The sequence below is a fragment of the Nothobranchius furzeri genome, chromosome 10, assembly GCF_043380555.1.
Source record: "Nothobranchius furzeri strain GRZ-AD chromosome 10, NfurGRZ-RIMD1, whole genome shotgun sequence".
NCBI classification, from domain to species: domain Eukaryota; kingdom Metazoa; phylum Chordata; class Actinopteri; order Cyprinodontiformes; family Nothobranchiidae; genus Nothobranchius; species Nothobranchius furzeri.
The window spans coordinates 33910451-33932920 of record NC_091750.1 but is presented as its reverse complement, the minus strand read 5'-3'; the positions used below and the strand labels follow the sequence as shown (position 1 = coordinate 33932920).

The window sequence follows — 22470 nt, the reverse complement described above, 5'->3', positions numbered from 1 at the left end:
CCGGCTTTAGAAAACAGTGACTGGTGTTTAGCACTAATTAGTTTCCTCTGGCAATGCGGTTTTCCGGTTCCAGCAGAAACATCTCAGGGAGGATGGGAGAGGTGAGTGTTCCGTGACCGTGTTTGTGTTCAAACCTAGCTTGTTCTGTGGATTCACCATAACAACTTTAATAATGGTCAAAACAGAAAACTAATATTTAGTTTGACAAACTCTTGGTTTTAAAACAGACATCAGTTCTCATTTGCTGGTTTGCTGATCGGGTACACAAGCTGCTTTGAACATCCTGGAAATCTTTGCTACAACTCATTCTTGGATTTGGGCTCTTGCTTTATGTAATCCCAGACCAAGTTCATTACGAGATCAGAGCTCAAGGGGACTCATTCCATCTGTTGCAGAACTGCTTGTTCTTGTAACGAAGGATCCTTTCTTTTTAAGTTTGCTCAGACTTTGGGCAAAATGGTCATTCAACAGAATGAATCTGACCCTCTGACAATGTTTCATCATCAACGTGAATCGAAAGTGCCCCAAATGTCTCCTAATTTCCATAAATGTGTTGTTTTACCCCTGAATACTTTCGTCTGCATCTACAGCAGACTTTAAAGAATAAATCTTGATTGTGTGGTTTTGAAAGATCAGCTGACAGAAGGTCCATATAGAACCAGCTGAAAGTATCGATGAAACATTTCTGAGACAAAAGACTCCTGTGATGTATCGGAGTCTGAAAACGGGAGTTATTGAGTTTGAAAGTGGTCTGACCTTCAGAGTTTGCTCCTGTTGATGCAGACCTTTGTGTCAGCTGTTTCTGTAGGAATAAAAGACATCACGTCTCTCAGAGTTCAAGGTGTCCTTTTGTCCTGGGTTAATGCTAACTGGAAACAAGCTAAATATTTTAGTAGGCCTTCTGGTAAAGCGTGCATTATAATGAGCCATTTTGACAAAGTGTAGAAGTGATGAATGATGAGGTCTTTCAACGTTGTTTTCTGTGTTCACCTTCGGACAGGAAAAGGACAAGAAGGTTTTCTGGTTGCTACGCTAGAAGCTTCACTTTGCTGGTCAGGTCTTTGCTCCCTTTCTCTGCTGATGTCAGTTCAGTGGTTGTCTGAGCACAGAAAAAGTACAGACCATCAGGGTCCAAAATATCAGTGTTAAAGGTGTGGAAAAAACATTTTAAAACTCTTATTTCCGATTATAATCATCACTCTGAGTTTTTGATGCAGACTGAACATGAAAATAGTCTCCTACACCCATCTCCTGCAGTAGCTTCTGATGAAAACCAAAGGTGAAACTCTAGGATTAGAAACTCCTGACAGATCTATGTCACACCGTCACTAAACATTCATGGACTCACCCATCTTGACCTTTCTCAGTGGCTTATTGGTAGAGTGTCCGCCCTGAGACTGGGAGATCAGGGTTCGATTCCTGGTCGGGTCATACCAAAGAAAAAATGGGACCCAATGCCTCCCTGCTTGACACTCAGCATTACGGGGTTGGATTGGGGGGTTAAACCACCAAATAGTTCTCGAGCGCGGCTGTGTCTGCAGCTCACCGCTCCCCCAGGGGATGGGTCAAATGCGGAGAACAAATTTCGCACACACACCTGTGTGTGTGACAACTAATGGGACTTTAACTTTAACTTGATGGGGAAGGCTGCTGTTGGTTTAGCGTCTAGGAAACAGCAGAGAACATCTAAGCTAGTAGAAGCTAAAAGTTAGAATTAGCAACTCCACCACACAGCAGAACTCCTTCAGGCTTGTGTTATTTGTGTATTAGTAAATGACCTGTGTAGCATCCCGAAGTGGTCCATTTCTCATCTACAGTTTAGCCTCTTCAGTATCCGGTCACATGGAGACATGGATCTACATCTAGCGCCTTTAATCTGCTGGATTCTGCTATTCTATCAGCTGAAGTCAAGGCCTCTGCAGCTTTGAACACAGGATGACATGGGGTCAACAAAACTGTTCCCGTTTCAAGGCCTTAAGCTTCCCTCTTATCGCTTCTACAGGATTCCTCCTGCCTCTGAATAAAAGTGAACATTTTCAGCTCATATGAGTTAAGTAACCATACAATGAAATGAACAATACGGTTAAATGAAAAGTTTTGATTAGTCTGTGCCTAAGTTAATGAGGTTGAAATGAATATTGTCCTGCAATGATCCATTTGTCTGATAATCAGTCTACTTGACAAGCACACATTCACACAAAAGAGATCGTAAAGTTAAAGTCATTTCATGCACATGAATTTGTTCTTACTCACAAATCAGGGAATTCAATTCAATTCAAAAATACTTTATTAATCCCAGAGGGAAATTGATGGAACCTTCTATCTGAAAGAAGGCGTGATGTTCTGAGGGCTGTTTGTTAACACCTCTTTACATGTCAAGTCCCGATTGGCCACACAATCATAATATGAGAATAATTAAAACAGAACTCACTTCCTGAGTGATTCAGTTCAAGCTCAGTTCAGTTCAAGTACACCTTCAGAGTGACCAATCCTGAAGGGACTTTGAACCATTAAAGCTTTCGACAAGCCAAAAGCTGCCTGCAGCGAAACAGAAACCTGCTCCTTCAGCTATTCAGAAGCAACCGTTCTAGACGCAAACAATTTCATCTACCTGTTGTGACTCGGGAGGCGTCCGAGGACTGACCTGGTCGCATCAAGCTTTTCCTACGAGCCACGTGCACTGGGGTCAACGACTCCTTGGCATCTCGGATCTAAATGGGGTCTCCAGGAACGGGTACGTAGGCACACTGATGCCATTTTGATAGATCAGTTCTTCAGCTTATAACAACCACAAATTATTTTCACACCCAGAACTTAGTTTCTTCTAGATCCAAGGCTCTGATAAGCATCACACACCACTCCATCATCATACATCACATTCCATCCACTCATATTCATCCAGCACATTCGTCTCATTTATAACTTGTCTTGAATATTAAGCTTAAAAGCAACATACACCCTCTTACACCTGTATTTGTATAGTGCCTTCTTAGTGTTCTCCAACCCCCCAAGGTGTTTTACAACACAATCAGTCATTCACACTGGCAATGATGAGCTACAATGTAGCCACAACTACTCTGGGGCGCACTGATGGAAGCGAGACTGCCAAACACTGGTGCAACTGGTCCCCCCAACCACCAAGGCGGGTTAAGTGTCTTGCCCAAAAACACAACAGCAGCATTGTCGGGTGGGAGCCGGGATTGAGCCTGCAACCTTCTGATTACCGGACAACCCGCTCTACCTCCTGAGCTACTGCTGCCTTTTGTGGAGATAAATCATTCAGACCAAGTGGTCAGTGGTAGAATTGCATTGCTGTTGGCCAATCAGAAGCAAGATGTCCAAATATCAGGAAATAAGACTCCAAATCCTGTCGCCTGAAGCTACGTTCTCCTGCAGCTGAATCCTCTGTGCTGGTACAGGCGCATGCAGGTATGACTTACAAGGTATTCGTTCCTACTAGAGACCGCTGAGTGTTCAATACCCAGAATGTCTGTTAGGCAGTTGAGAAAATATAATCTTTATTATAAGAAGTAAAACTGGTGATAAAACTGAAAAACTGAAGAAAAAACAAGCTGAAAGAAATGAAGAGCTAAAATATAGATAGAATACCAGTAATGACTAGCAACAGCAGGATCTAACAGTGATGGAGATGAGGAGGTTTAAAATGACAAATGAACATCCCAGAACATATAAAACTGTTAATTCTTTACATGTTTATCCACTGGTGGTCAAACATAAACTAACATAACAACACTGCATGGTGGCGCAGTGGTTAGCCTCGCAGCAAGAAGGTTGCAGGTTCTAAACTCGGCTGCGGCGTTTCTGCGTGGAGTTGCATGTTCCCCCCACGCACGCGTGGAAATCCTCCGGGTACTCCGGTTTCCCCCACAGATCACAACATGCCCTATAGGTAAACAATTGTACGTCACTTTGGATTAAAGCATCTGCCAAATAAATAAACATAAACTATAGGTGTTCAGGTACTTATATATATATATATATATATATATATATATATACATACATACATATAAGTTACCAGTAAACTCAAATGGTAAGTGATTATTTTTTTAATTAATCAGGTTCTTCCTCCGATCTTTTCTTGGTATTTTCCTCTAATTTATAAAATAAAATGAAATAAAAGACTTTCAGTTAATGTTTTTGAGTTTTCTTTCGTTGTCACCTGTCATGACCTTTTTGTTCCCCTCTTGTCATTTTTACTCTCACTCAAGGCATCGGTGTTATGTTTGACCTTTTAATTTTTTTTATTTTTTTTGCTTTCTTGCACAAATGCATTAAATAGATAATTGTTTAACTTTTCTGTTGGAATTTTAATATTTTGGTTATTAATTTTTCTATTTGTTTTCCTCTCATGAGTTTTTTTTTTTGTCTTTTGTTTTTGTCGAGCTGCTAAAACTAAATTTCTCATTGGATTTAATAAAGCATTATTCTATTCTATTCTATTCTATTATTACATGAGCTGAACAAAACAAAAGTGTAGAGAAGGAAAGCACAAATGCTGTTGAAGAGGTAGAAGTCTGATGTCAGATACAATAGTGTTGTTTGTGTAAAGTTACAATTATGGAAGATTCATCACGTTTGAAAACATCTCTGGGGATCCTGGAGCCTTGAAGATAGTTAAAAATAACTTAAAGTTGATTAAACCTTAAGTGTCTGCAGCTGAATGCAGTTAGTGTTTGCTTACATGTTTCACAATTAAAGCACTAAAACATAAATTTAAATGAATCGTTATCTTTGCAATAGGCGGTGGCTATAAAACATCAACCTTTGAAACAGACTTCTGAGATTTTCAGCAATTCAGAGCAAAATAGAGGAGCATGGAGCTGTTTGAATTTTTAATGACTAAGTGCTACACTTTAGGGTGCTCCCTGAAAAGTGCTTCTTAGCTCCTGGCTAAAGAAGAGACGGATGAGTTCATTTAGAAAGAACCCAAGGCTGATAAATTTTTCTTTTTTTTCCTACTTAAAATTATCAGAACTCTGCAGAAGTCTTTAGGCTCTCACCAGATAGCCAGGTTTCACTTTAAAACACGTTTAAAGATTAAAGTCTCTTGGCTGTCTGGAGGTCTTTCAGCGTTTTGGACTTTGGCTGAATTTGGAAGCTGCCAGGATTGAGCTAAATGAAGACACACAACTAAAGGGATAACCCGGAAGGCTGGTTGTTAATTTCAAAATACAAAACTGCTTCTGAATGATGTTTTATCTCAGTAAATGTTCCCGCGTGACTCTGTGAGCGCCTGTGCCAAAGGTTTAATCCGCTCTCGGTTGTGTGTAAATATCCGCAAAGAGAGCAGCAGAACATTAAAGTTGAAGGTGAGGTGAGACAGAAAGCTGCAGACGTTTCTTTTGTTCTCTTTTCTCTCACACGCCTGTTTTATTGTCACCACATCAGCGCTGAAGCGGATTTGCGTCAAAGTTCAAACTCGCAGAGGTGTTTGCACTTTCTTACTGAGGATTAGCACCAAACACGAGCTCCTACTCATCAGCTACACTTGAAGCCTATTCTCTAGCGTGGATCCCTAATTGGAGCGCGCGCGCCCGGGATGGTCAGTTAATATATACAGACAAAAATGACAGGAGTGTGTCTGCGCTTGTGTGTAGCACCGAGGTGTGTGTACGCGCATGAGCTGAGACAGTGAAAAGAGGGGAGGGAGCCTGGCACGGGGAGCTTTAATTCACCAAATCCACTAACCTACTTCGAGGCTCAACATCTGGATAGGAGCGCGTCTCCTCTGCGCGACCAATTAATGCCTGAAGATCTAAACGTGCGCTGATATTTTAAACACACATTTATTTTATCAGAATGTTTCCTTGACTAGCACCAGCATTTACCAGAACCAGATCTCTGCGGCTGTGTGAAGAGAGACCTGGCTGGAGCTGAAGGACGGAGTGCGTCAAGCGAGCGCACGTATTCCAACAAGTGGACGCATGATTTCTGCTGACAGCAGATGCTGTTCTGAGGCAGAAAGCACGCGCCATCAGTCTACTTGTAGCCTAGAATGTGCCAGCGACCGGCGGGGTTAAACCAGGGGAGGAAACACCCGCACTAATGAGCTCAGATGGAGCTTTTCGGAGGCGGTGAAGTATTCGGAGCGTTTTTGCGCATCGTGTCGGCGCTTGGCACTTTTTCAAGCTTTTTTGTTTTATCTGTGCTGCAAACGTAAAATTGAGCTGCAATGAGGTAAGAAATCTTCTGCACATCATTTCTGGGTTGGTCTTCATTCACGAATGAAGAGGGAGATCTAAGACCGACACGCTGCGGAATCCTTGTGCCCCCGTCCACGGACTCGGCTCTCCGTTCCCTCGGTGACCGTGGGGCGAAGTTGGAATCCTGTCTATAGACGTTTCTTTATGACGAGGGTGGAAGCCAAAGATCGCAGTCATGCCGATGCACCCAGTCACCTCCACGCTGATGTACCGGGGCATGTGCACCATCCCCGACATCCTGTACAGCGCTCCGGTGACCCTGCCTGAAGACGAGGTTGAAGGTGAGAATCCACCTGTTCGTTCAGACCTGGCGGTGATCAGGGCACAGATAAATCCCCGACAGGTTCACACAGAGACAGCTATTAGTCCAAACAGACGCATGGTCAGGACCTTGGACAGCGCTCATTGGTACCAAACCTGTTGGTTTTAAAGTGTCTCTAATTCATTATTCAGCCTTTTTAAACCATAAAATGTGTTTTATCTCAACCCGTTGAGCACATTTTACCCAATAATCTATTTTCCGAGTCAATAATGTTTAAATCGTCTGCTGATTTTATGAAGGTGTAACAGGTTAAAACACATGTTAGTCTGAAATCTGACAAAAAAATAAAAATAAATAAAAATAAAATAAATAAATAAATAATATTTGTCATGACCTGCTGCTTTAGAGATAAAGCCACAACAACCAGATTCTATAAGGTGTGAGAACTGGGTTCACGGAAGCCTGATTTCTAATCACAGCTGGGCCTGGAGTCAAAAATCTTCCAGAAGTCCAGATGTTCATTTAACAATTTACATGCTCTTAATACAAAATGCATCAATAAATACATGTTAATAAATAAACATCAGTTTTTAAACCCAGCATCAAGAAAAATGCATTAAGAGATTAAAATGCATCATGTTAAGCAATATTTGTATTAAACAATAAAACCTTTTGTACAGCTAACCTGCAACATCTGCACATTATTACCTCGCATTCTCCAAAACACCAAAGTCCCACAGTCCCAAATAAACAAACACAGGAACTCTGTGTCCTTCTCATCCACTTTACTCTAAAAAACACATATTTTGTTGCAACACAATTCACTGAGGGATTTTCTGTCAGTTGTAACTGCAAACCTCCACAAACCCCTGTGTGCTGAAGTCCCCAAAAGGGATTTGACTGAAATACAAAAGCTTTTTTTAGACATGTTCTCTGCAGGTGGCGGTGCTGATGAGCATCTGCAATAAAGCTGCACACGCTCATCAGAAGAATCCCAGAGAAAAACCAGTTCGAATCGCTGCTGATGTTATTCCAAGAGAAGGGACTAAATATAAATGACTAACTCCCAGAAGGTGCTCAGAGTCGGAGCCGCCACGACACAACAGTGGGTTCCGATGACAAAACACACACATCTACTATTACAATGTGCATTTATTTGCTTCCTCGTCCACAATGAGTGTGTGATAAAAGAAAAAAAATAGACATCTCAGTGTCAAAAGTGACATTTGCCTCCTGTCATGCTCATTATTTTTAGCATTGCATCACTCCGGGTTTTGATGTCAGACATGACATCTGGTTTAAGGAGCCGCTGCAGATGGACGCATAAAGAGATGTCGTTTGCACGTTTCTGTTATTTATATTAACTCTTGGAGACGCTGGCTGTTAGGAATGAGGGACTTTTGTTTCCTTCTCACCCTCTTATTTTGGTTTACCGTTAGCTCTAAGTGTGATTCACATGCAACACTTTATTAGGGCTTTAATTAATCAAATACCCCCGTGCCTGCAGCCGGCATGCTGTCACACGACTAAGAGCCATTTGGGCTTAACAGCTCAAACTTCTGGTGGTGGTTTGACTGGAGAAGCTGGCTGGCAGAAGCTGGTATTGCAGGCTTTGTCGGTTGTTGGGGATCATTAGTGATCCTATGTGAGAGGAGTCTCACAGGTTGTGAAAGAGAAAGGCTTTCAAGGAAAAGTCCTGAAGGCAAGTAGACATTGCTGTCGTCATCAACGGTGTGATGAAGGGTTTTCAAGCTTTGATAGAAAAAAAGAAAAGGGAAAGATAAACCTGACAAAACCGGCTGGTGATTCATTTTCTGCTTGTGTCATTTTTAATTTGCCTTTTAGGAAAATTACGTAGTGTGTTTGTCAAAACAAAATGCTGGTTCCAGAATCATCTGTCACATTTTGAGGATGTTTAGGACCCAAATATGCAGAAACCCAGGATGACACGAGGCTGGAGATGATGTAAATTAAATATGTTTTATTTTGCAGGACGAACAAAAATAAATCCAAAGGCAGTGAGCCAAAAGTCCAAAAATCCAAAAACCCTGGTAACAAAAACAAAAGCTCACTGACAGCACCGAAACCTGGAGACATGAGCTCAACTAGAGCACGAAACAACGCCGACACACATACAATGGACCGACAACAACACAGAGACAAGACAGGGCTTAAATAGAGATGAGAGGGAGCTAACTGCAGGTGTGTGGGGAGAGGGACCAGGTGAACACAATTACTAAATCAGGGAGGAGGAAGAAAACACTGGTGGGAAAAACACACTAAATACTGAAAGGCTGTAACAAAGGAAAATGACCTAAGAGAAAACAAAAGACCAGAAAGCATGAACCATGACTAATATAAGGGGAAGCTGACACTAAAGGAAAACACTATAGAAAGAAACAACAGGGGCGTGGCTAAGAGGGGGCCAAGAGAGCACAGGACCTGGGAAAGGGATGTCTGAGGGGGGAAACCTAAAGGGCAAATGGGGAACACCAGGAGACACACGAGGAAGACGCAGACATGACACATGAGGGCGCTAGAAGACACAAAAGAGCACCTAGAGAGGATGGAGAAACACCAGGAGGCACATGAAGGAAGGGGCAGACGCAGACCATGACATCATCATACTTCCTGCTGTTCAGTGATGAAGAAAAGGCCTGCTGTGGTGTGATTAATGCGTTTTTTAAAGACTTGTTATGTTGGACTTTACATTTTTTTAAGGAATTCTTTTTTTTAAAGTGGACACTTTATGTAAAACACATTTAGCATCCTTCTGTGTTACCATATGAGTCTCTACAGCCTCTACAAACCTTCCAAATGTGAATAAAAATCAGTCCATCCATTTTCAGCCACTGTTATTTTTAGGATTAATGTGCAAAAAACAAGCCGTTTCAAAAAGTCCTCATTTGTGATGTCACAAATGGACAAATCAGCATATCCCCCAATCATCTGCTTCTTCAGCAGCAGCTCTACTCTGAGCTAGAGCCCTGCAGGGGCCTAAAATCTTAGCCCGTGTCCGGCCCGGCCCGAGGGGGTGGAGCCCCAGCCCGACCCGGTCCGAAAAGGTTTTCAGGATTCTCCGGCCCGACCCGAGCCCGACTTTATTTTTTTAACCTTTCATGATGTTTTAGCGTGATAGGATGCTCAGCATTCTGATTATCTGTGAGAAGCGTTCTGCAGTAAAAAGTAAAAATAAAAAAAGAAAGAAAAACTGCATCAATGCAGCTTCTTTTTCTAACAGAGCGTATTTTTTGAGCGGCAGATGAAATTTACAAACGCCGTATTAATTGGATGCGTTTGTAAATTTAATCTGCTCTGAAAACGCGCTCTTGTGCAGTTAGGAAAAAAGCAGCATTCTAATTTTCTAACTGCAGAGCGAATTTTCAGAGCGGCAGATTAAATAAACGCCCCCAATTAATATCGCGTTTGTAAATTTAATCAGCCGCTCTGAAAATACGTCCAGTTAGAAAAAACCCAGCAATGACTGCTGTACTTTTTCAACTGCAGAGCGAATCTATTCACAGAAAAATGGAACGCTGCCGTTTTCATGAGAATAAATGAATGGTTTCCGACCTATTAAAGTGGACATAAAATGGCATATTAGAACAGGGGCACATGTTTCAATCAGCAGTTTGAGAATTCGTTTATATCGGCGCGTTTATAAACCACACACACCTTAACTGAGCTAACGGTGTGTGAGAAGCAGGCAGGTGCTGCTGCGTTTGTGTTTCTTTTTTTTAATGAATTCGATTAAAAATAAAGACGCCCGGCCCGTGTCCGAGGTAATTACACAGTCGTTGGCCCGAAGCCCGGCCCTCGGGCCGTCGGGCCGGGCCGACCCCTGGGCCGAGGGCTCCAGTGCAGGGCTCTACTCTGAGCCCCTCACAGATATCAGAGCTTCTAGGCTTATAGCAGTCTGACCAGTGGATTGGTGGGCGTGGCCATCTCAAACTTGTTTTCTTAAAGTGACAGAGCCCTGAAATGACTCATTCTGGAAGGTATTGAATTTGTCACGAATAAAAACTGCTGAAATCTCTCTAAGTGAGATGGATTTAGTGAACTGAACTTCATAAACATGTTTGATATAAAACGTTGAATTATTATAACTTAAAATAAAATGTACTATATATCTTATTTAAGGTAATAAAAAATATGTAAGATTGCTCAATAAATTTTGCAAATTGACCAGATTCTTACGAAGATCACGTTGAGTCATCGGCATCTCACAGACACCACCGGCTGCATTTAATACTGAATTTATAGTTTCAAATCAGTAGTTTACACAGAAAAATCTACCTTTTTTATGAACCATTTTACCAGCAGACAATTGTTTTACTAGCGTTTGACTAAAGTAAAGTGACTAAAGTGACGAAGTATTGCGAGTGGTGGAACCCAAAGCTCAGAGCTTCAGCTCGATCCACAACTAAGTGAATGAAATCCTCACATTCAAGGAGACGGATGATGTTTAAGGTTCAGCAGGAGGACTGCATAAAGAAATTCTGAGTGATAAAAAACTTCAAAGAATAGGGTTGCCAAATATTTTTTGATGTGATGTCAAGTGGACGAGTTTACTGTTGTTGAAAGTAACACCCTGCTTTTTGTGTACTAGATTAAGCAACAGAAGAAAACCTCAGAAGAACCTTTATTTGTGTAATTAACTTACCGGTTTAATCATAAAGCAGCACTGGTTGGGGTTCATGGTAATTATGCACCGATCTGTTCCAAATCCCTACATTTTCTTAAACATTTAGCAGGTTTAGGCAGCAGGAGCGATTCACAAATGAGTTCTTGATGAGGAACTTGCTGCTTGAGAGACAGTCTGGTAACCGCTCACATCTCCTGAGAGACGGATGAGAGCTGGCTGGAAGACAGAAGTGTCACATCTGTCAGTCGGGCCGTCAGGGAGTGGGAGCTTTGTCACACAAAGAAATTACACATTACTGAATAAGTGTGTGAGTGAGTGTGTGTACTGTAGGGGACAGGAAGATCAGGCCAGGAGCTGGATTTTCAATTACAGCAGCAAAGCCTCCTGGGAATGGACCAGTGGCGCTGTAGCTTGTGTTTGAGAAGTCTGTCGAACCGTTTATTAGCAAAAGACTTGAATTTGTTCTCCATGCCTCCCCGTGTCGAAGTCTAGAGTCGAACACCACTTAGCAAAGTTTTTGTTGTTTTTTACAAAAGTGTCTTACAGAGCTCTGGTGGTCTTTCACGGCTTTACTTAAGCGGATCTTTCCACTTGTTTGTGTCGGTGAAAAAGCAGCTAAAGTGCTAAGAAAACTTTCAAAGGTGTTACGCGAGCCTCGAGAACCGCTGACTGAACTCACTTTAAAAGATTACAAGAAAGTTTGGCATCTCGAATGCAAAGTAAAGTAGGAGTGAATTAAAACCTTCACTGTGTGTGCACTTTACCCCCTCATTCTCCTGCGTGTGTGTGTGTGTGTGTGTGTGTGTGTGTGTGTGTGTGTGTGTGTGTGTGTGTGTGTGTGTGGGTAGAAAAGCACTGGCAAGTACCTGAATGTACAAAGCTGTGAGCATAACTTGAATTGGACTCCATTTTCCAGATTTCCCCTCCTACACAGGAGACTAAAACAGTTGATCATATTACAGGAGCTCAATGTAGTTTAGACCTCCCCCACCACACACACACACACACACACACACACACACACACACACACACACACACACACACACACACACACACACACGTTTGGTGTCAATATCACTGCAAGTGGAATTAGGTGGGTAGCCTATTTCCACACTACCTAACAAGCACACGACTGGAAGCAGCTCCAGAATAGTCCCAGAGAACTTGTGTTTCCCTTTGACGAAAGGATAATTAGTTCTGGTGTCTCTTTATCTTCCTTCCATTGTGGATTAAATCTGTGCCTGTCTTCGTGTTTCTTTTCTCTTATTGTCGTCGTCTTCTTCCGCTTATCCGGGTCCGGGTCGTGGGGGCAGCATCCCAACTAGGGAGCTCCAGACCGTCCTCTCCCCGGCCACCTCCACCAGCTCCCCCGGCAGGACCCCAAGGCGTTCCCGGACCAGATTGGAGATGTAACCTCTCCAACGTGTCCTGGGTCGACCCGGGGGCCTCCTGCCAGCAGGACATGCCCGAAACACCTCCCCGGGGAGGCGTCCAGGAGGCATCCTGACCAGATGCCCAAACCACCTAAACTGACTCCTTTCGATCCGGAGGAGCAGCGGTTCTACGCCGAGTCCCTCCCGAATGTCCGAGCTCCTCACCCTATCTCTAAGGCTGAGCCCGGCCACCCTACGGAGGAAACTCATTTCGGCTGCTTGTATCCGCGATCTCGTTCTTTTCTCTTATACTTGAGACAATCCTGCAGCTGTTTGGTCGTCACGTAAACATCGTCTTTAAAACTGAATGTAAGCTGTCTTTTATATTGATTCCCCAAAATTCTACTTGTCACTTTGGAAATTTCCAGAGAATTGTCTTAAAAACCTCAAAATGCCTTTTTTTTATCTTTAGTGGACCAGTGGAGAGAAAAAAAAACCCAAATTTTATAAAAGAATAAATTGAGACAACAAAAGTGAATCTGTCTGCTTGAGGTTCCAGAAACATAAGAACAATAAAACTACGGCCTAGTCCACACGTAGCCGGGTTTTTTAAAAACGAATATCCGCCCCTCCAAAAACTTGCATCCACACCACCTCGTTTAAAAAACAAACTCTGTCCACACGTACCCGGATAAATACGTTGTTAAGGACATGCCAGACCTGTAGGCGGCAGTACTTCCCCCGTTCTTAACCTCGTCCTTCGTCTGTGGTCTTCCGCAAGGAGCAGTAATCCCGCTTGCAAACACAAACAAGCAAAAAGCGCTTGGACAATTGATGGATCGGGTAGTGACAGAGCGCAGCTCTGAAGGCTTCCATGATGCCGGCTAGTGTAAACACAGGTCGCACACGTGATGTCAGCATCTTCTGTCTTGGAAAGTGACGTTGCGGACCTTAAAACTCCGGTTTTGTCCGTCCACACGCAGACACCCAAAACGGAGAAAACGCAGATCTTCACTTTGGCCGGAGTTTTTAAAAAGATCAGTTTTCGTGTGAAAAAACTCCGTTTTCGTGTGGATGACAGGCCAAAACGTAGAAAAACATCTACGTTTTGGCAGATCCCCGGCTACGTGTGGACAGGGCCTAAATATATTGTGACTTTTTTTTTAGATGAAATGTCTTCATTGTTTTTGCATCAGGGTCAGTGAAGTTGCATCTGTCTTACTTGAGACATAAACAAGAAAGCATGCTTTAAAGGTGTGGTTCACTCATTTATTCAATACATTTGTTGTGTTCTCCAGTGTAAATCAATGCCTTATGAGTCATTTAAAAAGCTATGATGCTCCTGTTTGGAGATGCAGAGGTTAGCTGGTGCAGAAGTGGACTGAAAATAGCAGGACTGCTCATTATTAATAATGATGTGCACACACCTCGCTTCTGATTGGCTAACCGAACTCGTTCAGCCATGTTGCAAAGTCACTGGCACAAAGACACACTCTCTCTCTCCTCGCTGCAAACATTTTTTAAAAAGCCATCCTGTGGACGGGCACAAGAAAAGATGGGCGGGGCCACAAATGCAATATTCATGATATGCAAACTTCTCACCTCTGATTGGCTAACAGCAACATGACTCTTCCGCTGCCTCCGTTCACTCTTCTCTCTTGAGTAAAAGATGCAGTGTTGATGTTTTACTGCCACGGATAGCAAGCCTTTAAAGATGTGCAGTATCATTTATTTATATGTACAAAAGAGAATTTTGTTTCCCTCGCTCAGCCTCACTTCCAGCGCTGAATTAGTCATGAAAAGTTCATTTTAGTCACAGAAAAAATAGAGTTGATCAACATTAAGAAATCCAGAATTTTAGGAGAGAAACGTTACCGAGTCTTTAATGAATATTGTGGCACATATTAAACCATAAAACATGAATGCAACATCTGTTATTTTTGCCCTGAATGCAGTATATTTCATATCACATTATGCAAATATTATTAAACAATCAGAACTTTTGTATAAAGGATATTAATCGCCTAAATCACAGATTGTGGACTTGTGTGATGGAGGAAGTTTTTCTGTCTCATTGAGTCATTTAAAGAACATTTATGAACATTTGATCAATCGTTCTGCTCGGTCTTGTTTGTCAAAGAGTGTTTTCAGTTGCAGCAAGTAAACACCTGTACACAGGATTGTTTAGCAAAGATTTTTGTTGTTTTCTTTGTAGAATTGCTGCAAATGCAAATGACTGACTGACAGCTGTTGGAGAAAAATAAGCTGATGTTGTTGCGTTGCTAACAGCCTAAACTGCCTATGAGGCGTTGTTGATGTTGCTGTTAGACTCCTACAGTAGCGGCAGCAGCAACATCGACTCATTTCTTTGCCCTGAGGTGGAGGGATGACTTTCATTCCTCTGGAAATACTTACATGAATACAAATGAAGATATTTAAAGACATCAGCGTTTGCTCGGAAAAACAGAAAATATGCACAAAACGTATGTTGCTTGTGCAGAATGGGTGGGCGTTGTGTGGGCCGGGTCAGCTGAAAGCGTTTAAAGCACACGTTGTTTAGAAGTTCTAGAGCAGAACAAGACCGATCACCACGGGAGAGAGTACTCTGGCTGCTTTCTTACAGATTGTGCAAATGAAGTAGATGTGTTTACCGAAGCCAAACACCCGTTCTCCTCGTGTCCTCACCATTGACTGCTGTTAGCAGAGCTCTCCCCCAGGAAGGCGGAATTAGCTGAATTGTTGTCTCAAACCCAAAAATAACAGTTTGCTTTAGTCTCGAAATGGATTCTCCAAACAAACTGCTTTCCCTCTCACACAGACCAGAGCTTTCAGCCTCTAATGGGAGAGTTTCTCCAAAAAGCTGCAATAAAAATAAACTGAATCAAGCTGATGAATGAACTGCCAGCACCTCTGGTTTCACTCACAAATCCAGTCCTCGTATCGGTGGAACAAGTCTGAGAAAACAACGTGGGTTTATACAAAAGATTATCTACATCCTTCTACCCATCCGTTCATCCGTTCATCCATCCAGCTGATCATCTATCCATCATCCATTCGATCATCAATCCATCCATTCGTTCATCCATCCATCCATTCGTTCATCCATCCATCCATTCGTTCATCCATCCATCCATTCGTTCATCCATCATCCATTCGTTCATCCATCCATCCATTCGTTCATCCATCCATTCATTCATCCATCCATCCATTCATTCGTCCATCCATCCATTCATTCATCCATCATCCATTCGATCATCCATCCATCCATTCGTTCATCCATCCATCCATTCGTTCATCCATCCATTCATTCGTTCATCCATCCATTCATTCGTCCATCCATCCATTCGTTCATCCATCCATCCATTCGATCATCCATCCATTCGATCATCCATCCATCCATTCGTTCATCCATCCATCCAATCATTCGTTCATCCATCCATCCATTCGATCATCCATCCATCCATTCGTTCATCCATCCATCCATCCATTCGTTCATCCATCCATCCATTTGACCATCCATCCATCCATTCGTTCATCCATCCATCCATTCGATCATCCATCCATCCATCCATTCGTTCATCCATCCATCCATCCATTCGTTCATCCATCCATCCATTTGACCATCCATCCATCCATTCGTTCATCCATCCATCCATCCATTCGTTCATCCATCCATCCATTTGACCATCCATCCATCCATTCGTTCATCCATCCATCCATTCGATCATCCATCCATCCATTCGTTCATCCATCCATCCATTCGTTCAACCATCCATCCATTCGTTCATCCATCCATCCATTCGATCATCCATCCATCCATTCGTTCATCCATCCATCCATTCGTTCAACCATCCATCCATTCGTTCATCCATCAATCCATTCGTTCATCCATCCATCCATTCGATCATCCATCCATCCATTCGTTCATCCATCCATCCATCCATTCGTTCATCCATCCATCCATTCGACCATCCATCCATCCATTCGATCATCCATCCATCCATTCGTTCATCCATCCATCCATTCGATCATCCATCCATCCATTCGTTCATCCATCCATCCATTCGATCATCCATCCATCCATTCGTTCATCCATCCATCTATTCGATCATCCAGCTGATCATCTATCCATCATCCATTCAATTCAATTCAAATTCAATTCAAAAATACTTTATTAATCCCAGAGGGAAATTGATTTCATCTAATCATCTATCCATCATCACACCAAGATATGTAGATTTGAATAATTAATGGTTTCATGTTTTTTGTCAGTTAAAAGAAGAAAGAAGCTTTCACTGAAACGTTTGCACATGTTCCAAATAACAACTGAAACTAGGATAAAAAAGAAAACCAAGAAGGAACTAAACATATTACTGTTGTTGTGTGCAGCTTCAAAAGCCTCGTACAACGTACATTTCTCCCTCGTCCAGTCCGTAAATGTACCCTCTCTCCCTGACAGATGGTTGCCTCACACAACCTGCCAGACAGACAGACAGGAACGAGTTTCAAAATAGATTTCTTGAATGTATCACCTGTATGTGGCACATGAAACAGCTCTACTTGACATTGATGGTGATAAAGATGTGAACAGAAACGAGTCATTTCAGAGGTTAATGTCACCTAGCAGCTCAGCTGGTGAGCCTCAGGTTGCACAACCTTTTCTTCAGGGGATTAAAAAAGCTCTTTATTTCTAACGAGAACAAAATAAAACCTAAATGTAGATTTAAATATAGTTTTGTTAAAATATCGTAAACAGTAAGAAGTAAAAAAAGGACAATTTATATTGAAAAAAGCAAATAAAGCCATTTATGAAATGCGTTTTTCTTGTTAAGTTTGGGCAACTGGAGCCATGCCAGCATTTGTGTGTAAAATATAAAGATTAGCACCAAGAGTTGGAATAAGGGAGAGGGATTTACTCACTTTCACTAAATCTGTAGCTAATGAACGTAGTGAATCTGGTTTGTTTTGTAAAAACACAACCCGGCTCTTTGCAGCAGATTCTAGGTTGTTTCCTCAGCCTGAAGGTCACCAGAGGAGACGGGAAAAGTCGTGTTTTTTGGGTATTGAAGTCATCTTCCATCAGGTGGTTTTCCTGTTTGCTCACATAGAAAACACATGTTGCTTGTTTATGTGCAGCTGGTTCTTTTGTCAATAAAAACCAAATAATTTTAACTTCAAATGGCTGATATTGGCATTCAAATGTAACATCGGGAATTCTCATTATAGCTTTTTCCTCATTTTTTAATTGTTTTTTCGTTTTTTTTATGGACGGGGCGTATATTGGTATATTGGTGAAAAAAATGTAAAAGCCTATACCGAACATCCCCAGCTCCCGTAGTCCTTTAGCATGTTCACACCCGCTCTCAGACTCTCCTCGTAAACTCACAGTTAATCAGCGGCTGAGCGACGTCTAACCCCAGCAAAATGAGTTTTGATGAAAAACACGAGGTGCAGATTAGCGTGGAATATCATGAAATGCGATGATTACGGCCGTCGGGTAGGTTGAGCCAACGTAATGTATTCCCATTTTGATCGATTACCATGAAGGAGTGGATCCAGCAGACTTTATTACCTGTGAAATGAACTGTGATGAGTTTGGGAAGGTGAAGTGCTTCTGTACTTTCCTCTAACTGGTAATACTTCCTGTCTTTGATCAACAACACAGCAGCGGAGCGGCATCGCTAACCGAGCTGATCCCTTTAGTTTGGTGGAACTGATGAGGGAGTGTTAGATAAGCTGAAGCGTCAGGAAGGCTTTTGATTGCTCATATCTAACCTTTGTTTGAGGTGCTGCTCACGGGTTTCTGCCTTTTGGGTATTGGCTCAGGCTCAGCTTGGTTTCTGCTGTGATGATGAAAGCTTGCAACTCTGAAAACATGAGAGTGAAGAAAGGACAGCTGAACGATTCGTCTGGAAGCACAAACGTGACAGCTATGGGCTGAAGTTTCACGGCCTTGTAGCGTTTTTCCACCATCCAGGTCAAGTGGAGTTAAAGGATCTGGCTTAGAGGCTTTTTATTTCATAAAATATCTTAAACATTCCACCTTCTTTCTTTTACTCCTTCTCTCTCTTTAAGTTTCCTCCTGTGCTTTTATTAGTAAGTATTAGTACGCAGTGTTAAAGTACCTCAGAATTCCAGATGATGTTTTGGTCCAAACACACAAATGGGATTTTCCCTGAACACACAGTCGACGTAGACTGTGCCATAAACTCCTTTTGAATTCTCCGGAGACTTGTTAGAAGCCTATTATGGTAATTCAAAGTCTTGCGGGTGTTTGGGTCGAACCGTATCTGGCTAAAGATGGATTGAGGTTCCTGTGGGAGTTTAAAAATAGTCACCCTGAGTCCACGCAGCACAGCAAAGTGGTGCTTTTCTATCCCGATTTGGTCTTACATGAAGAGTGGGTGTGCTGCAATTACTGCTCTAGAGGAGCCCTAAACAGATGCAGGGTTCTTGCTTATGAGATGATGCTAATGGACACTTTATTTCTGCTAAAGCCTCGGTATTAGCTTGCTCTGCTCAAAGTCAAACATTGGTCAAAAGTTCGACACGATGCTGAATTTGTCCTGGAAAGAAGTGAGTGCATCACTGCCCAACAGTGCCTCCAAAATCTGAGTCAATAATCTCAGGGTAAGATTTGATCTGTGAGGATGATTCGTCAGCAGGAATCGGCTCCGTGTCGGGTAAAGTCGACAGGCTTTTCAGCTCCTTGATGCTGCAGCAGAAACATCGTGAACTGTGCTGATGTGCAGCAGCGTGCGGGGAGCACACTCCCCTTTCCTCCCTGTGGGGGTTCAGCTTCAGATGTCTGGCTCACGGATCTCATTCTCAACTTTGAGGCTTTTCATCCTGGATCAGATCACACCGTAGGAGACCGCGCGGCGTTGCATCTCTGAAGGCCAACAGGCACTTCTCTACATCAAAGCAAACACCACAAACTTTTAACTGCAATATTCGTACCTCCCAGGTGGGGCTGTGGTACCAGAGGAAATAGCAACCACCGCGAAATAGGAATTTTATTAACAATGCGTAAACTGACATCAGATCGTAAAAGAAAAACTGTTGCTGAGAGTTGCTGGGTGTCCAAAGTGAGGCTCACGGGCTTTATACGGCCGCCTGAGTTCATTTGTGGGACCCGTAAGGGCAGTTTAAGAACACCAGAAAGGTGTCCCTAACACAGGTGGTTGATGCAAACAGATGCTTTTCAAAATTTGTATTTTCAGGTTTTTCAAATGTTCAGAAGTTTTTGACTCACTGACTTTTACTAAAAGGCAAACATGAAAGAACATCCAAGGAATTTAATGTTTTCTTTAAAGAGGAAATTTCATTCAAAACTCACATTTTCCATTCTTTTGTGCTGCCATGTGGGTTCCTACTGCCTCTTAAAGCACTCTAAAAACCCTGTCCACCCATTTTCTGTTAGTGATTTAGTAAATAACAGTCTAAAACAGGCCGTTCACAAAAGTAAACTTTTTGTGACATCACAAACAGGCAAAGTAGAACCACCTCCCACTTAAAGGAGATGTGGAGAATAAAACTGCTGAAATTGCTTAATGTGAGAGGGATTTAGTGCAAACAACCTCATGAACATATTTTTTTATAAACCATCGAGGTTGTTATAAATTAAGAAAAAAGTCGTCTAATGTCCCCTTAAACAAAAATTAAACCAAGAAATGACAAGAATTGAACATTTACTCGTATTACATTAATGCGTGCCTAAGGTATTTGTTGCAGATTAAAAAAAAACATTTTCTGTCATATTTTGTTCACCTTCTCAAACCGGATCTAAAGGAGCCAGTTGAGGTGGTTTGGGCATCTGGTCAGGATGCCTCCTGGACGCCTCCCTTGGGAGGTGTTTCGGGCATGTCCTGCCGGCAGGAGGCCCCCGGGTCGACCCAGGACACGTTGGAGAGGTTACATCTCCAATCTGGTCCGGGAACGTCTTGGGGTCCTGCCGGAGGAGCTGGTGGAGGTGGCCGGGGAGAGGACGGTCTGGAGCTCCCTAGTTGGGATGCTGCCCCCGCGACCCAGACCCGGATAAGCGGAGGAAGACGATGACGACGTATTTTGTTGTTTTATGCCGAATACAAACATGACAGCTTTTAAAAATTAGATATCAACAGGGGTGGACTGGGACCAAAATTCGGCCCTGGAATTTTCTCTTCAGACCGGCCCACTACATTAGCCGCGGACACTACATAGAAGTTGGCAAAATTTTTCAGCGTCTCCTCTCTGTATACTACAAAGGATAGTCATATTCTGTGATAGTTAACAAATAAAGAAATTAACTCATGGACTAAAATTGACACCTATTTTTTTAAAAAGCATTGACCCATATCGATTTAAAATTATAACAGATTGAATCAGACCGAATCAGATTATGATAATTGATTCGTATTCCTAGGAATCAGAGTCAAATCACTTCTTGAACTTTAAATTGATACACAGCACAAATGTGACAGTACTTGAACATATTCAAGACCGCGCTATATGCATTCATTCAAACTGTAGTTCAAAGTAACACATTTACACAGAAATGAGTTATAAATACCAACAAAATAGTTCTCCCCTCAGTAAACAATAAATGAAATGAAACAATCAATTTCATACCAAATATTGGTTATTAAACTAATTATTCCCTACATGCATACTTATATTTTGTGCTAAAATGCTGAGTATCTCATCTATATTTACAATACAGCTAGTCTGTATCTCTATTTACAGCTCATTGGTGGAGAAAATGTTTACTGTTGCTATGACAACAGACAGCTGACATCAATAGGTGGGTTTCACATTCTACAATACTATTGCAGTTAGAGGCCAGGTTCCAGGCAGTACAACTCAATGGGAGAAAAACTGTTTTTGGAAGAAATTTCCAAAAAGAAACTGTCCAAATGTTTTCCCTGAATATTATTTTACAGTGATTGGATTCACAAACCTGCCATATTATTCATTCCTATGTTGCTGAAAGTCCTTTCTACTGGTCAGCGTCACACATGCTCTTTTGAATACTGTCTCCACTTGTGCATCTTTAAGGGAAAATTAATTAGAGTTGCCCTCTGTCACCCCTGCTTTCCACCAGAGCCGGGGGTAAAATATTGAGAATGGAGATGAAATGGATGGAAATATCTGCAGTTTTCTAAATGAATGGGGAGTTAAATAAAAACATTATTACGTATTATTAATTTTTATTTTTTTTTTTTTTACGTTTTCTGCTTCATGTTAGCCTGTGATTATCAGATGTGTTGGGAACAGGACAACTGCATTAAAAACATCACGGTCGTGCAAGAAATCTGAGAGCAAGAGAGAAAGACGAACGCAACGAGTGGAAGAATGAACGAATGAAATAATTAATAAATGTCAGACCGGCCCGGCGGCCCTGCCCACATTGTCGGCCCACCGGGACGGCTCTCGGTGCTCCAGAAAGTCAGTCCACCCCTGGATATCAATGACACACCTGTGCAAAAGGGGTGGAGACACCTTGTCCATAGCCTTCATGTGATGATGACTCATATTAATATTTGGGTCTCTCCTGCCACACTGAGAAGTCTGTGTTTGGACCACATAACCAATGAAGTGTGGCATAGGGAGGTGTGTGTGTGTGTGTGTGTGTGTGTGTGTGTGTGTGTGTGTGTGTGTGTCACACAGATACTCTAAAAGGCAAAACACAAAGTAAATAATAAAACAAGTCAGAAAAAGAATCAGCATATCCCGAATGGTTGAGGATGCAGATTAAAGCAAACGTGTCCAACCATCTAAACGTCTCCTACTCTTTATGAAACTTTGTTCAACTCCAACGCAGCAGAAGACACGCCTGAAGTTATGCGCAACACAAAAGTAGCTGCTGATGAACAAACCCACTGAGAATAGACATCTGGACCCACAAGCTCATCCTTTCTGTCCCTCTCATCCCCTGCAGCTCTGCATAAATGTCACCTTCTGTCAAGAGACTCAGCGTCTT

At 42.2% G+C, this 22470-nt stretch overlaps 1 protein-coding gene across 1 annotated transcript in view; it reads left to right on the top strand.

Annotated features, from left to right (window-relative positions):
* The first annotated feature begins 5595 nt into the window (after positions 1–5595).
* Positions 5596–22470, top strand: part of LOC107386260 (calcium-binding protein 7) — a 29479-nt gene continuing 12604 nt past the window's right edge. Inside the window, exon 1 of the mRNA XM_015960555.3 lies at positions 5596–6508. Within this exon, the coding sequence (XP_015816041.1) occupies positions 6403–6508 (106 nt within the window). The 5' untranslated portion in view covers positions 5596–6402. The remainder of the gene's footprint in view (positions 6509–22470) is intronic.